The sequence below is a fragment of the Coregonus lavaretus genome (genome assembly GCF_964263955.1).
Source record: "Coregonus lavaretus genome assembly, chromosome: 7".
In the NCBI taxonomy this organism is placed as follows: Eukaryota; Metazoa; Chordata; class Actinopteri; order Salmoniformes; family Salmonidae; genus Coregonus; species Coregonus lavaretus.
The window spans coordinates 2,813,691-2,829,686 of record NC_139994.1 but is presented as its reverse complement, the minus strand read 5'-3'; the positions used below and the strand labels follow the sequence as shown (position 1 = coordinate 2,829,686).

The following is a 15,996-nucleotide window of genomic DNA, read 5'->3' as shown; positions in this document are numbered from 1 at the left end:
CAGACTGGTAGCCAAGGCCATCTCCAGACGGGTAGCCAGGGCCATCTCCAGACTGGTAGCCAGGGCCATCTCCAGACTGGTAGCCAAGGCCATCTCCTGACTGGTAGCCAGGGCCATCTCCAGACTGGTAGCCAAGGCCATCTCCAGACTGGTAGCCAAGGCCATCTCCAGACGGGTAGCCAGGGCCATCTCCAGACTGGTAGCCAGGGCCATCTCCAGACTGGTAGCCAAGGCCATCTCCAGACTGGTAGCCAAGGCCATCGCCAGACTGGTAGCCAAGGCCATCTCCAGACTGGTAGCCAGGGCCATCTCCAGACTGGTAGCCAAGGCCATCGCCAGACTGGTAGCCAAGGCCATCTCCAGACTGGTAGCCAAGGCCATCTCCAGACTGGTAGCCAAGGCCATCTCCTGACTGGTAGCCAGGGCCATCTCCAGACTGGTAGCCAAGGCCATCTCCAGACTGGTAGCCAGGGCCATCTCCTGACTGGTAGCCAAGGCCATCTCCAGACTGGTAGCCAAGGCCATCTCCTGACTGGTAGCCAAGGCCATCTCCAGACTGGTAGCCAAGGCCATCTCCTGACTGGTAGCCAGGGCCATCTCCAGACTGGTAGCCAAGGCCATCTCCAGACTGGTAGCCAAGGCCATCTCCTGACTGGTAGCCAGGGCCATCTCCAGACTGGTAGCCAAGGCCATCTCCAGACTGGTAGCCAGGGCCATCTCCTGACTGGTAGCCAAGGCCATCTCCAGACTGGTAGCCAAGGCCATCTCCAGACTGGTAGCCAAGGCCATCTCCAGACTGGTAGCCAAGGCCATCTCCTGACTGGTAGCCAAGGCCATCTCCAGACTGGTAGCCAAGGCCATCTCCAGACTGGTAGCCAAGGCCATCTCCTGACTGGTAGCCAGGGCCATCTCCAGACTGGTAGCCAAGGCCATCTCCAGACTGGTAGCCAAGGCCATCTCCAGACGGGTAGCCAGGGCCATCTCCAGACTGGTAGCCAAGGCCATCTCCAGACTGGTAGCCAGGGCCATCTCCTGACTGGTAGCCAAGGCCATCTCCAGACTGGTAGCCAAGGCCATCTCCTGACTGGTAGCCAAGGCCATCTCCAGACTGGTAGCCAAGGCCATCTCCAGACGGGTAGCCAAGGCCATCTCCAGACTGGTAGCCAAGGCCATCTCCAGACTGGTAGCCAAGGCCATCTCCAGACTGGTAGCCCGGGCCATCTCCAGACTGGTAGCCAAGGCCATCTCCAGACTGGTAGCCAAGGCCATCTCCAGACTGGTAGCCAAGGCCATCTCCTGACTGCCTTAAAAAGCAGCTTCTGGTACAGTACCTTAGAATGGCTTACATTTAAAATACCAATTTCTGTAGGCGACAATAGAGCATATAGTTCCATTCAGGACATGTCTGTTCTCCGACATACTTTCATATCAGTCAATTGACTCAAAATGACTTCTTGGTAAGTTCTGTCATTAACCCTTAAAAGTCGTACACTACACAAAGGAACTAGGGTGTCATCTGGTAAAGCACTGCTCCAAAACCAAGTAGGTTTAGCCCTCAAAGACAAGCAATGCCCCCAATCGAAAGCGGAACATATTTTAGTATTAGCGATTAGTAGTACGGTTGGGTAGTTTTAAGTTTACATGTCTATACCAATCGAAGGGTAAATTAAAAAGTTGATCTACATTTTTCATCAATGGGTTAATGTGGTAAAAAAACAAAACAAAAAAACATTTTAACTCATTAAAATATCTGGCACAAAAACATTCATTAGAATCCATTTGTATATTTTAATTAAGCAACAAAAATTGTATTTCATGTAGAAAGCTATTTGGGAACCCTGAGAAATGACTGAAGCCAAGAGTTGGTTCATAAGTTAGTTATTCAATAAGTAAAATGGGTGGTAGCATGGCTGTAGTGGCTAAAACAAAATGGGGGCTCGTCCACGTGACTCTTATAGGTGTGTGTGTGAGAGAGAGCGAGAGTGAGTGCGCTGGATATTGATGCAGTTTATGGATGGCAGTAGAGGACACAGGTAAACAGGAGCAATATTCACGTCCTCCTCTCAACAAAAAAAACATACACAAATTTGTGTAGTAAACCGTTGCATCAGGAGAACTGACGCATCCTAGGGTCATCTTTCACTACATACTGTGGTTATCCAAACAATACCAGTCAGTCTCTTCCGGTATTGTGTCAGAAGGCTCCATGTGGAAGACCAGGGGACTCGCAAAAATCGATGCCCAGGCAGACATCACCATCCTGGGGCATAGATATCAGGTCTGTTCCACTCTGGTGAACGGAGAACCAGGACCTATCCTAGGGTCCACTACATCACATTATAAAACACAAGTTCACAGATAACAGTCACACAATTGTAGATATGGGTAAGAATCTGAGTCCAGGGGGTTAACATCCATAACCTACATGGAATCATGTAGTAACTCCAAAAATATATTTTATATGAGATTCTTCAAAGTAGCCACCGTTTGACTTGATGACAGCTTTGCACACTCTTGGCATTCTCTCAACCAGCTTCATGAGATAGTCACCTGGAATGCATTTCAATTAACAGGTGTGCTTTGTTAAAAGTTAATTTGTGGAATTTCTTTCCTTCTTAATGCGTTTGAGCCAATCAGTTGTGTTGTGACAAGGTAGGGGGGGGGTATACAAAAGATAGCCCTATTTGGTAAAAGACCAAGTCCATATTATGGCAAGAACAGCTCAAATAAGCAAAGAGAAAAGACAGTCCATCATTACCTTCAGACATGAATGCCAAGAGTGTGCAAAAGCTGTCATCAAGGCAAAGGATGGCTACTTTGAAGAATCTAAAATCTATTTTGATTTGTTTATCACTTTTTGGTTACTACATGATTCCATATGTGCTATTTCATAGTTGATGTCTTCACTATTATTCTACAATGTAGAAAATAGAAGAAAAGAATAATAACACTTGAATGAGTAGGTGTCCAAACTTTTGACTGGTGCTGTATATGTCTGTAGGGACAATCTGTGCTTTCAGACGAGAACAGTTCATTAAGAGAAGTCCGCTATGGGGAGTGATGTGTGTGGGATGTTGTTTTGCCTGTCAGTGCAAGTGTCGGACAGACCAGAAAGGCAGGCTTTTGAGAAGGGGTTTGTCCGTTCTTTAGGCCACAGAATTCTCCCCTACAGGAAGTGTCTGAATGGAAACAGGCTTACTTCCTTTGATCAACTCTATACCAAGAGCAGGTAATTCCTTTCTCTCATCACTGGCCAGGGGTCAATTACACAGCAGGTTCTCTATGAGAAGTCCAGTCAACAAGGTCAAGAAAACAAAGTCTGTCTCCAAAATGGCTGCTGAGCTGCATTCCATAGAGCCCACTGGGCTCTAAACTAGTTATTTATAAGTGTAAAAAACGACCACATTGGGACCATGAGTCTGGCTCCAAAATGGCTTCAAAACCCCCAGAATGGCCGCCGAGTTTCCATTTCACTCAATTACAGAGCAGGTCGTCTAGTGGAAGCCGGTCCAGATCGTAGGAGAACAGGTCGCTGATGCCTTCGTCTTCCCCCAGGCTGAGCAGGTAGTCATCCCCCCCGGGGGAGAGGGGGAGGGAGGGGGAGAGGGGGATGAAGGGCTCCTGGTCGACGTCCTGGAGGGGGAGGAGGGAGGAGAGGGAGGAGGGCAGGGGGGAGACAGGAGTGACCGTCACCGCTGAGCATGCTGGGAGCCTGGACAGGGCGTTGGATAAACCGTTACTGGAGTCACCGGCGGAGTTACTACCCTCTGGTGAGAGATGGGTAGAGAGCAAGAGGGAGAAAAACAGAGTGAGTGAAAGAAAGAAGTAGTTCACCCAAATAACCAACCCACCACAGAATTAGGTCTCAAGGTTTAGCTCACCCATAGAGATAGATAGAGAGGACTCTAGGACTCTGTTTAAGCATGGGCAGCACCATTGAGGACTTTGATCATTTTGAAGTAGTCAACTGGGCGCGACTTCAAATGGGTTTTAAGGAAAGATCACATGATTCCAGCCAGGTGAACAGGAGGGATCAGCCAAATAATTATACTTGTCAGCAAACACTCCATAGCTGTAGGCGGAAGTACACCGTGGCTTTATACCTGCTCAAAAACTACAGGTGGCAGTACGCACCCTTTCAGTTTGTTTGCCAACTCATAAGTATTGGAAGAAGAAAACGGACTACTTCAAAATGGAGATGGCCTCAATGGTGCTTCCCGTGCCCACAGACGTCATAACGGGACAGATACAATGACGCGATGTCTATCTGAGTCTATGGGCTCACCTTGTGACACCTTGAGGAAGGATGAGGAGTTTCCATTGACATACGATGAAGATGAGGGGGGATGTCCATTTCCGTTCAGCGTCGAGTTGTTTTTCAGCGGGGAGGAGGGGGCGTGATCATCAGAGCACAGGAAGACTTCTATTGGACCCTGGGTGCTGCTCAAGTGGACCTGGAGACTCTGATAGGTCAATCAATAAATTAATCAACCAATTATACACTACATGACCAAAGGTATGTGGACACCTGCATGTCGAAAATCTCATTCCAAAATCATGAGCATTAATATGGAGTTGGTCCCCTCCTTTGCTGCTATAACAGCCTCCACTCTTCTGGGAAGGCTTTCCACTAGATGTTGGAACATTTCTGCGTGGACTTGCTTCCATTCAGCCACAATAGCATTAGTGAGGTCGGGCACTGATGTTGGGCCATTAGGCCTGGCTCACAGTCGACGTGCCAATTCATCCCAAAGGTGTTCGATGGGGTTGAGGTCAGGGCTCTGTGCAGGCCAGTCAAGTTCTTCCACACCGATCTCGACAAACCATTTCTGTATGGATCTCGCTTTGTGCACGGGGGCATTGTCATTCTGAAACAGGAAAGGGCCTTCCCCAAACTGTTGCCACAAAGTTGGAAGCACAGAATCATCTAGAACTTCTACTGCCAATGTTTCTCTATGCAGATTGCATGGCTGTGTGATCGATTTTATACACCTGTCAGCAACGGATGCGGCTGAAATAGAATCCACTAATTTGAAAGGCTGTCCACATGCACTATATATATATACACAATAGTATGTCAAATTAGCCAATCAATAACTGTCTGCAGAATCAGCCAATCAATAACTGTCTGCAGGGACTGGACACTAGAGGAAGTGTGACCACGATCACGGCTTGGTCTCTATTTATGGTGTGTGTGTGTGTGTGTGTGGGTGTGTGTGTGTCTGTGTGTGTGTGTGTGTGTGTGTGTGTGTGTGTGTGTGTGTGTGTGTGTCTGTGTCTGTGTGGTGTGTGGTGTGTGTGTGTGTGTGTGTCTGTGTGTGTGTGGTGTGTGTGTGTGTGTGTGTCTGTGTGTGTGTGTGTGGTGTGTGTGTGTGTGTGTGTGTGTGTCTGTGTCTGTGTCTGTGTCTGTGTCTGTGTGTGTGTGTGTCTGTGTGTGTGTGTGTGTGTGTGTGTGTGTGTGTGTGTGTGTGTGTGTGTGTGTGTGTGTGTGTGTGTGTGTGTGTGTGTCTGTGTGTGTGTGTGTGTCTCTGTGTGTGTGTGTGTGTGTGTGTGTGTGTGTGTGTGTGTGTGTGTGTGTACCTCAGCAGGGTCTGGCACCTCCAGTCTGGTTTCAGCGGGGGCTTTGACCATGATGACTGTCTGGTCATTCAGACTAGGAATCCTTTTCACGTCATCATACGATATGTACGCAAACGTACCCAGAGGTTAAGGAAAGAGTAGTCACACACTCTGGACAAGAACACACACAGGACAAAAACACACTTAAAAACACAAGTGTGCTGAGAAATAAATAAATAAACTGTAAACGCAAACCGATTCACACACAGGACAAGAGCACACACACACACACACACCATTACATCCACACAGCAGGGTTGTAAAGGAAGGCTATTTCCTTGTGGGTGTGTCTTCAGTCATCTGTTGGACGATGAGTGTGCAGGAGTGTATGAGTTCATCCAGTCTCTTCTCCTCTTGGGTCAACTCCAGCAGTTCTTTACCCACAGACCCAGGGGTCTGGACACTGGCCACTCCCTCTGGAGACAGACTACAGCCCCTGCACAGAGAACGGCACGTTTAAAACCCACAGGAGGAGAACACATGTTTAAACACACACGAGAGAACACATGTTTAAACACACACGAGAGAACACATGTTTAAACACACACGAGAGAACACATTTAACACTCAAATGGGAGAGAACACACATTCCACGCACACATTCTTTCACACACGTTACACCCGTCGCACTGCCGTGCCGACTCCAATCTTAACGGCTCGGATATTGTCCTTTACAGCACTGTTCCAGCAACTATGGTGCATTTCTAACCAGGCCAGTGCAATACAACTTGGTCGTACACAGACCCCCCCCCCCCCCTACTCACATCCACTGGATGTTATTCTTGGACTTCTTCTTGATGAGATGCACCCCCTCCAGTACGTTGGTGATGTCATAGAGGCGTCTCTTCTGGACCTTGAGGGACTCCGCGGCCCGGTTGAGATCCACCACCCCGTCACTGGACTGGCCCAGCAGCTGGAGAAACTTCTGGGTCAGGAGTCCTAGAGAGGTGTCATACCTGGTCTTCTCTAACGGGGAGGGAGGAGCTGGAGGGAGGGGAAAGGAGATGGGTTAGTTAACAGACAGGAGCTGGGGGGGGGGGGGGGGGGGGGGGGTTAGTTAACAGACAGGAGCTGGGGGGAGGGGAGATGGGTTAGTTAACAGACAGGAGCTGAAGGGAGAGGAGATGGGTTAGTTAACAGACAGGAGCTGAAGGGAGAGGAGATGGGTTAGTTAACAGACAGGATATGAGGGAGAGGAGATGGGTTAGTTAACAGACAGGAGCTGGGGGGAGGGGAGATGGGTTAGTTAACAGACAGGAGCTGAAGGGAGAGGAGATGGGTTAGTTAACAGACAGGAGCTGAAGGGAGAGGAGATGGGTTAGTTAACAGACAGGAGCTGAAGGGAGAGGAGATGGGTTAGTTAACAGACAGGATATGAGGGAGAGGAGATGGGTTAGTTAACAGACAGGAGCTGGAGGGAGGGGAGATGGGTTAGTTAACAGACAGGAGCTGAAGGGAGAGGAGATGGGTTAGTGAACAGACAGGAGCTAGAGGGAGGGGAGATGGGTTAGTTAACAGACAGGATATGAGGGAGAGGCAATGGGTTAGTTAACACAGGGTTTCCCAAACTCGGTCCTGGCCCCCCCTCCTGGGTGCACGTTTTGGTTTTTGCCCTAGCACTACACAGCTGATTTAAATAACCAACTCATCATCAAGCTTTGATTATTGTAGTGTTAGGACAAAAACCAAAACATGCACCCAGGGAGGCCCTAGGACCAAGTTTGGTAAACCCTGTGTTAACAGAGTTAGTGGAGGGTTTCAGTAGACTACTGGAGTTAGTGGAGGGTTTCAGTAGACTACTGGAGTTAGTGGAGGGTTTCAGTAGACTACTGGAGTTAGTGGAGGGTTTCAGTCGACTACTAGAGTTAGTGGAGGGTTTCAGTAGACTACTAGAGTTAGTGGAGGGTTTCAGTAGACTACTAGAGTTAGTGGAGGGTTTCAGTAGACTACTAGAGTTAGTGGAGGGTTTCAGTAGACTACTAGAGTTAGTGGAGGGTTTCAGTAGACTACTAGAGTTAGTGGAGGGTTTCAGTAGACTACTAGAGTTAGTGGACGGTTTCAGTAGACTACTAGAGTTAGTGGAGGGTTTCAGTAGACTACTAGAGTTAGTGGAGGGTTTCAGTAGACTACTAGAGTTAGTGGAGGGTTTCAGTAGACTACTAGAGTTAGTGGAGGGTTTCAGTAGACTACTAGAGTTAGTGGAGGGTTTCAGTAGACTACTAGAGTTAGTGGAGGGTTTCAGTAGACTACTAGAGTTAGTGGAGGGTTTCAGTAGACTACTAGAGTTAGTGGAGGGTTTCAGTAGACTACTAGAGTTAGTGGAGGGTTTCAGTAGACTACTAGAGTTAGTGGAGGGTTTCAGTAGACTACTAGAGTTAGTGGAGGGTTTCAGTAGACTACTAGAGTTAGTGGAGGGTTTCAGTAGACTACTAGAGTTAGTGGAGGGTTTCAGTAAGCCCAAATGAGAGGGGGCTACTAGAGTTAGTGGAGGGTTTCAGTCGGCCCAAATGAGAGGGGGCTACTAGAGTTAGTGGAGGGTTTCAGTCGGCCCAAATGAGAGGGGGCTACTAGAGTTAGTGGAGGGTTTCAGTCGGCCCAAATGAGAGGGGGCTACTAGAGTTAGTGGAGGGTTTCAGTCGGCCCAAATGAGAGGGGGCTACTAGAGTTAGTGGAGGGTTTCAGTCGGCCCAAATGAGAGGGGGCTACTAGAGTTAGTGGAGGGTTTCAGTCGGCCCAAATGAGAGGGGGCTACTAGAGTTAGTGGAGGGTTTCAGTCGGCCCAAATGAGAGGGGGCTACTAGAGTTAGTGGAGGGTTTCAGTAAGCCCAAATGAGAGGGGGCTACTAGAGTTAGTGGAGGGTTTCAGTCGGCCCAAATGAGAGGGGGCTACTAGAGTTAGTGGAGGGTTTCAGTCGGCCCAAATGAGAGGGGGCTACTAGAGTTAGTGGAGGGTTTCAGTCGGCCCAAATGAGAGGGGGCTACTAGAGTTAGTGGAGGGTTTCAGTAAACCCAAATGAGAGGGGGCTACTAGAGATTATTGAGATAAGAGAGGTGGTTGTTTTTTCTACTAAACTGAGCTAAATGCACAGTTAGTCTAGGCTCATATACCAGACTGATTACCGCTGCACTATCAGTTAGCGAACCATTCATGTAAGCTCGCGAGGTTACTGTAAGTCGTCCTGGATAAGCAATGCTGAGCTGTAATTCACTCTGGATAACAGTTTCTGCTTGATGACAAAAATGTAACATCACTTAGCATGGTAACTAAACTACCCCCATACTGTCCCCCCTCCCCCAGTGAGTCTTACTCTTGGTTCTTCTGAGGGAGTGTGTGGTGGTTCTCTTTGCTCTGGGTTTACTGATAGTCTCACTGGTGTACTGGTCCCGTTCTTCCAGCTCCAACCGACGCTTCGCCTGAGACAGAAGAGTTATACAAAGTTGAAAATCTGGATCACTTCAGATGGAAAATAACCAGTCCTCAAGGGTCAAGGGTCACAGCACACATCGTCTTCCTGAAGTTGGCCTAGGCAGAGACCTGTAAATAGTTTACATTTAAAATATTTGGAAAGTGGGTTTTTTTTTGTCTTCCGTTTTTTTTTATCACTATATCTTGTGGTCTTGACTCTGAGTTGCAGGATAGTGATCAAATCAAATCAAATTTTATTGGTCACATGCGCCGAATACAACAGGTGCAGACATTACAATGAAATGCTTACTTACAGCCCTTAACTGTTGGTTAAGGGCTGTAAGTAAGCATTTCACTGTAATGTCTGCACCTGTTATGCAAAGTTATGGCTTGACAGCTAGCTGTTTGGATTTAAATAATGCAGGTTTTTGTTCAATTTGTTTGGAAGTATTACACCAAGACCCTCTTTTCAGCAGCCGTGGCATCACCCAGGAAGGGGCTACATTCCTGTCAATGGAGGACCAGTAGCAGAGGAGCGGCTCCAACGGAGTGACTGACCATTCAGAGGAGCGGCTCCAATGGAGTGACTGACCATTCAGAGGAGCGGCTCCAACGGAGTGACTGACCATTCAGAGGAGCGGCTCCAATGGAGTGACTGACCATTCAGAGGAGCGGCTCCAATGGAGTGACTGACCATTCAGAGGAGCGGCTCCAATGGAGTGACTGACCATTCAGAGGAGCGGCTCCAATGGAGTGACTGACCATTCAGAGGAGCGGCTCCAATGGAGTGACTGACCATTCAGAGAAGCGGCTCCAATGGAGTGACTGACCATTCAGAGGAGCGGCTCCAATGGAGTGACTGACCATTCAGAGAAGCGGCTCCAATGGAGTGACTGACCATTCAGAGAAGCGGCTCCAATGGAGTGACTGACCATTCAGAGAAGCGGCTCCAATGGAGTGACTGACCATTCAGAGGAGCGGCTCCAATGGAGTGACTGACCATTCAGAGGAGCGGCTCCAATGGAGTGACTGACCATTCAGAGGAGCGGCTCCAATGGAGTGACTGACCATTCAGAGAAGCGGCTCCAATGGAGTGACTGACCATTCAGAGAAGCGGCTCCAATGGAGTGACTGACCATTCAGAGAAGCGGCTCCAATGGAGTGACTGACCATTCAGAGAAGCGGCTCCAACGGAGTGACTGACCATTCAGAGGAGCGGCTCCAATGGAGTGACTGACCATTCAGAGGAGCGGCTCCAATGGAGTGACTGACCATTCAGAGAAGCGGCTCCAATGGAGTGACTGACCATTCAGAGAAGCGGCTCCAATGGAGTGACTGACCATTCAGAGAAGCAGGTGTTGTGGGCTGTTGTTTCAGGCTGTCTTTGTTTTTCCTTGGCTGTCCCATCGATTCCCCCTCCACTTCCTTTCCAGCCCAAACGGCCTCAACTAGCTAGCTAGCTGTTTAGCTTGCTAGCACATTCAATCATTTTTTGAAAACAATTAGCAAGCTAGTTAGCTACCACGTGTTCTTGTCAAACTGTCAACAAGACATGCCAGATAAGTCTAAAAAAAACACTTGAGGGCAAATAAAATCACATGCCCAGGAATCAAATTAGGTGATTTGAAGTGTAGCTTGAAATACGATGATCCCACCACCTGAGACAATGACCACGTTCACATGCATACAGTATTCCAGATAGTAGCTCATATCCCACTTAAGGTCTTATTCAGGATAAGCTGTTTACATGCACCTTTGATATCCCGCTCATGAGTATCCCTGTTCCATGAATAAACAGAATATTCCTCATTTAAAGTTCACATGGGTTAAATGGAATATTAACTGAAATATGGACACTGACTGTAGGCTTATAACCTCTCACATGTAGCATAATATCATATGCACTTGTGCAGTATTATGCAGTGAAATTATACAACAAATGTTAAATTTTGTTTCGGGAACAGAAGCGGAGAAATTTGATTTCTTTCAGCATCTCGAGAAAATGTGAAGGCGCTTGTAATGTGTTATATTTGACACTTACGCAAGCAGACAGTATTTCAAACACAAAATATGCACCCAAGACGAACTGAAGTCTTTGTGTTTCTCAGCTTTTAATTTCATTAAAACCGGTCAAACTGATGACATTTGGACATTTTGCACAGGACCAATCTTTTTGTTTTGGAGTTAGTGTGTTTATCCCCGGTCCCTAATAGAAACAGACAACTTTACCAGTGTTAAATACACTGAACAAAAATATCAACACAACATGTAAAGTGTTGGTTCCATGTTTCCTGAGCTGATATAAAACAAATCCCAAATGTTCCAGTCGCACAAAAAGCGCATCTCTCAAATGTCGTGCACAAATTTGTTTACATCGCTGTTAGTGAGCATTTCTCCGGAAGCCAAGATAACCCATCCACCTGACAGATGTGCCATATCAAGAAGCTGATTAAACAGCACGATCATTACAGGTGCACCTTGTGCTGTGGACAATAAAAGGCCACTTTAAAATGTGCAGTTTTGTCACAACGCAATGCCAGTGACAGTTGAAGTTGAGGGAGCATACAATTGGCATGCTGACTGCAGGAATGTCCACCAGAGCCGTTGCCAGAGAATTGAATGTTCACTTAGATTTAGATTCACTTCTCTACCATAAGCTGTCTCCAATGTCGTTTTAGAGAATTTGGCAGTACGTCCAACCGGCCTCACAACCGCAGACCACGTGTAACCGCACTAGCATAGGACCTCCAGATCTGGCTTCTTCACCTGCGGGATCGTCGGGGGGGGGGGAGTATTTATGTCTGTAATAAAGCCCTTTTGTGTGGATAAAACTCTTTCTGATTGGCTGGGCCTGGCTGCCAAGTGGGTGGGCCTATGCCCTGCCAGGCCCACCCATAGCTGCACCCCTGCCCAGTCATGTGAAATCCATAAATTAGGGCCTAATTCATTCATTTCAATTGACTGATTTCCTTATATGAACTGTAACTCAGTAAAACGGTTGCGTTTATATTTTTGTTCAGTATAGATTACTAATGCATTAATTCTATCCGTGTAAGACATTCTGTTGAGCACTACTTTATTTAGTCTCACGGGGCAACAAGTTATGACAGAAGAGAAGCCGCATGTATCTATAGTTGACAAACAAACGGCCTACCAAATGTTGGAAATTATAAGCAGAAAATTGTCTAAATTAGGGATGAAAGTAGCTACTAGATTCATTACGGTAGACTAAATTCATTACGGTAGACTAAATTCATTACGGTAGACTAAATTCATTACGGTAGAATAAATTCATTACGGTAGACTAAATTCATTACGGTAGACTAAATTCATTATGGTGGATCGAACTGTATGGGTAGCCTACTTTTTGAAATGATTTGTTTGACAATCAGATGAAAACATCACAACACCCATGATTTGCTAAACTGAGCCTGCGCAGAAAGCGAAAAACTAGAGGTTTACATGCCACCGTATCCAGTCTTAGATCAGCATTTCCCAGGCATCTTATCCAGGTTTCTCATAAAACGGGATAGGATGCTTATACGCGTCAACTGAGAAACATAATACTTGAGTATCCCGAATAATCAGGATACTGGTGTGCATGTAAACATGGACACAGTTAAACCTAGTGGTCATATTTACCTCAGAAGGAGAAAAGCTGGCAGGTCTATAGATCATTATTGGCTATAGCACCTCTCCATCCACATTGATGATTTGTTTCCTTTACATAGGTACATTGGTTGTCATGAATGTTGCAAGTTGCTTGATTCTTTGAACTGTGGTCAAGTATGTTTCGGTTGGAGTCAGTCACCTACCCACCTCAATGCGTTTGCATAAATTAATTTTTCAGTGTGAGTTCACAACTCAAAAATGGGCTGTTTGTGGCATGTAGCTTGCATGTGCATGCTTCCAAGATATCAAACTTTCAGAATATCACAACAAATCTGAAATGTGTTAAGACTTCTTCATGGTATGACTCCATGTTGGCTAGCAAATAATAGCTATCTAGCTAATAATAGTATAATAGCCATCTAGCTACGTCACAGACGTGGAAGATAGTTCGTGTACTTTCAGTTTTATGACAACGAGGGGACTATGGTAAATAATTTAAGTTTGATCCCACAAGCGCTCTTTTGAGCACCTGGACCGAAGGATTACAAAATGGGGGAAACACAACCAACAAGCTAAGTAAGAAGCTTGCGTCCCACAGGATAACATTGGGAGTAGATTCACCCCATCCCCCTCCAAGCGTCGTTTACGGCCTAGCTTCTTTCTGGTGGTTTAAAAAAAAACATGCTTTAGCTAGCCCATGGTCATTTACTAGCTAGGTACCATAAATAAAGACACGTTTTTGTTTGCCGATTTCTTTTATTTTTTTTATGATTGATTGGGGGTTATTCTTACGATATCATTTCTGCAGGTCAAAACTTTAGTAATATGCCTGCTGCTGGATATCGAAAAACAACGAGGTGGATTGATTTAAAGTGTCGTTAGCGTGTCAAACAAGCCCATACTTATCTAGCTAGCTGTGTTGGCTATCCAACCATCGCGTGTATACTTACTCTCTAGGGATCTAAACCTAACGTTAGCTAGCTAGGGCTCTTCGATAACCCTTATAAATCCACTGTCAAAAGGGACATCTCATGTGGGAAAAGTTACAAGTGCTGCATCACAAAAACATAACTAACGTAAAAAAACTACATGCAGAAAGAGTCAACGTGTGACATGTGCAATAAAACAGTACTGTATTAAGCTAAAAAGCTAGCACTGTAAGTTATACTACTAACGTTAGTTAGCAATAGTAGCTAAATAGCTAACGTTACTCAAATCGCTAGGATTAGTCACTAGCTAGTTCTCACTAGTTAGCGAACCTAATGCACAGTTGTTTGCTAACTGGTCACCTTGCATTAATGTGACTGCATTTAATATTGTATGCCAAAAGAGCCATCGCGTTATGAATTACCGGGGGTCTTCCGAGGGCTGGTCGCGGTCCTGTCCCGTTTGTAGACACCCCGATGGGTGTAGTGTAAAGCTGACTCACGGTCGGGTCTACGACACCGACATTGTTAGTCTGGTTCGGGCAGGGCGGAGGTGTTAAGATCTGATAATATGTCGCATTGCTGTACCGGGTCAGAACCGTTTGTTTTTGGTCCATGGAGGAGCCCCCGACCCCTGAAATTAGGACTTTTTCTGGGACACCCCCCTTTCTCATCTTAAGGCTTGAATGTCCGTTTGTCCCTCCGCTACTTTGGACCACTTTTTCTCAAAGTCCTCCTCGGCTCGACCCAAAATAATCAGGGATATCGTTACACTAATATCTTACATGCCCGTTTGTTCAAATTGTATAAATGATATGTTTCTAAAACGTGAAGATGCAACGGATTTCATTAAGTGGCGAGATCCGTTCTGCTTAAAAAATGGCTCCAGGAAGCTGACAATGAATCAGGGGATGCAGTTTACGCGCGAAGGGCCCTCCCGCGAAACTCAGATTTCCCGGGAATTATTTAAACGAGATTTGCATATGGAATGCTATTGGTCAACATCGTAGCAGTCTCCCTATACGTAATTGCGTCGGCGTGTTTGACCAATGGGTGAGGATTTTCGACACAAAGCAACGTCCTGTACTTGTGTCTGCTGAATGTCAAAATCAATCATGTCAGGTAAGCGCCATATATATATATATACGATTAATACACACTGGTTCACTGACAACTGTTATTCACACAAACTGGTTATCTTTGGAATAAGACTATAATAGGATTCAAACGGGCGGCAGGTAGCCTAGCGGTTAGAGCGTTGGGGCAGTAACTGAAAGGTTGCTAGTCTGAATCCGACAAGGTGAAGAATCTGTCGATGTGCCCTTGAGCAAGGCACTTAACCTTAATTGCTCCAGGGTTGGCGTTGATAATGGCTGACTGTGACCCAACTCTCCAAAGGTGTCTCAGGGGGATTTGGGACATGCACAAAACACATTTCAAAATCAAATCAAATCAAATGTTATTGGCCACATGCGGCGAATACAACAGGTGCGGACATTACAGTGAAATGCTTACTTACAGCCCTTAACCAACAGTGCATTTTTTTAAAATAAAAAAGTAGAATAAAACAAAAAAGTGTTGAGAAGTGTAAATAGTCAGGGTAGCTTGGGGGTAGAAGCTGTTGAGCTATTGAGAAGTATTTTGGACCTAGACTTGGCACTCCGGTACCGCTTGCCGTGCAGTAGCAGAGAGAACAGTCTATGACTAGGGTGGCTGGAGTCTTTGACAATTTTGAGGGCCATCCTCTGACACCGCCTGGTATAGAGGTCCTGGATGGCAGGAAGCTTGGCCCCAGTGATGTACCCTCTGTAGTGCCTTGCGGTCAGAGGCCAAGCAGTTGCCATACCAGGCGGTGATGCAACCAGTCAGGATGCTCTCGATGGTGCAGCTGTATAATTTTTTGAGGATCTGAGGACCCATGCCAAATCTTTTCAGTCTCCTGAGGGGGAATAGGCTTTGTCGTGCCCTCTTCACGACTGTCTTGGTGTGTTTGGACCATGATAGTTCGTTGGTGATGTGGACACCAAGGAACTTGAAGCTCTCAACCTGTTCCACTACAGCCCTGTCGATGAGAATGGGGGCGTGCTCAGTCCTCTTTTTTTTCCTGTAGTCCACAATCATCTCCTTTGTCTTGGTCACGTTGAGGGAGAGGTTGTTATCCTGGCACCACACGGCCAGGTCTCTGACCTCCTCCCTATAGGCTGTCTCATCGTTGTCGGTGATCAGGCCTACCCACTGTTGTGTCGTCGGCAAACTTAATGATGGTGTTGGAGTCGTGCCTGGCCATGCAGTCATGGGTGAACAGGGAGTACAGGAGGGGTCTGAGCACACACCCCTGAGGGTTATATCTGCATATAATACAGATATAATACAAGTACATCTGTGAAATAGGACAAATATAAGCAACCAACAAATAATTGTATTTATTATTAA

The 15,996-nt window shown here is 46.5% G+C and overlaps 1 protein-coding gene across 1 annotated transcript; it reads right to left on the bottom strand.

Moving 5' to 3' along the window:
- Nucleotides 1-2,974: 2,974 nt before the first annotated feature.
- Nucleotides 2,975-14,431, bottom strand: LOC311132136 (transcription factor E2F3-like). Its single transcript, XM_084165355.1, has 7 exons — nucleotides 13,989-14,431; nucleotides 8,928-9,033; nucleotides 6,384-6,603; nucleotides 5,894-6,055; nucleotides 5,581-5,695; nucleotides 4,286-4,463; nucleotides 2,975-3,767 (listed from the first exon to the last, which is right to left on the bottom strand). The coding sequence occupies exons 1-7, from the start codon at nucleotides 14,235-14,237 to the stop codon at nucleotides 3,475-3,477; spliced, it is 1,323 nt and encodes a 440-aa protein (XP_084021481.1). The 5' UTR covers nucleotides 14,238-14,431; the 3' UTR covers nucleotides 2,975-3,474.
- Nucleotides 14,432-15,996: the final 1,565 nt, after the last annotated feature.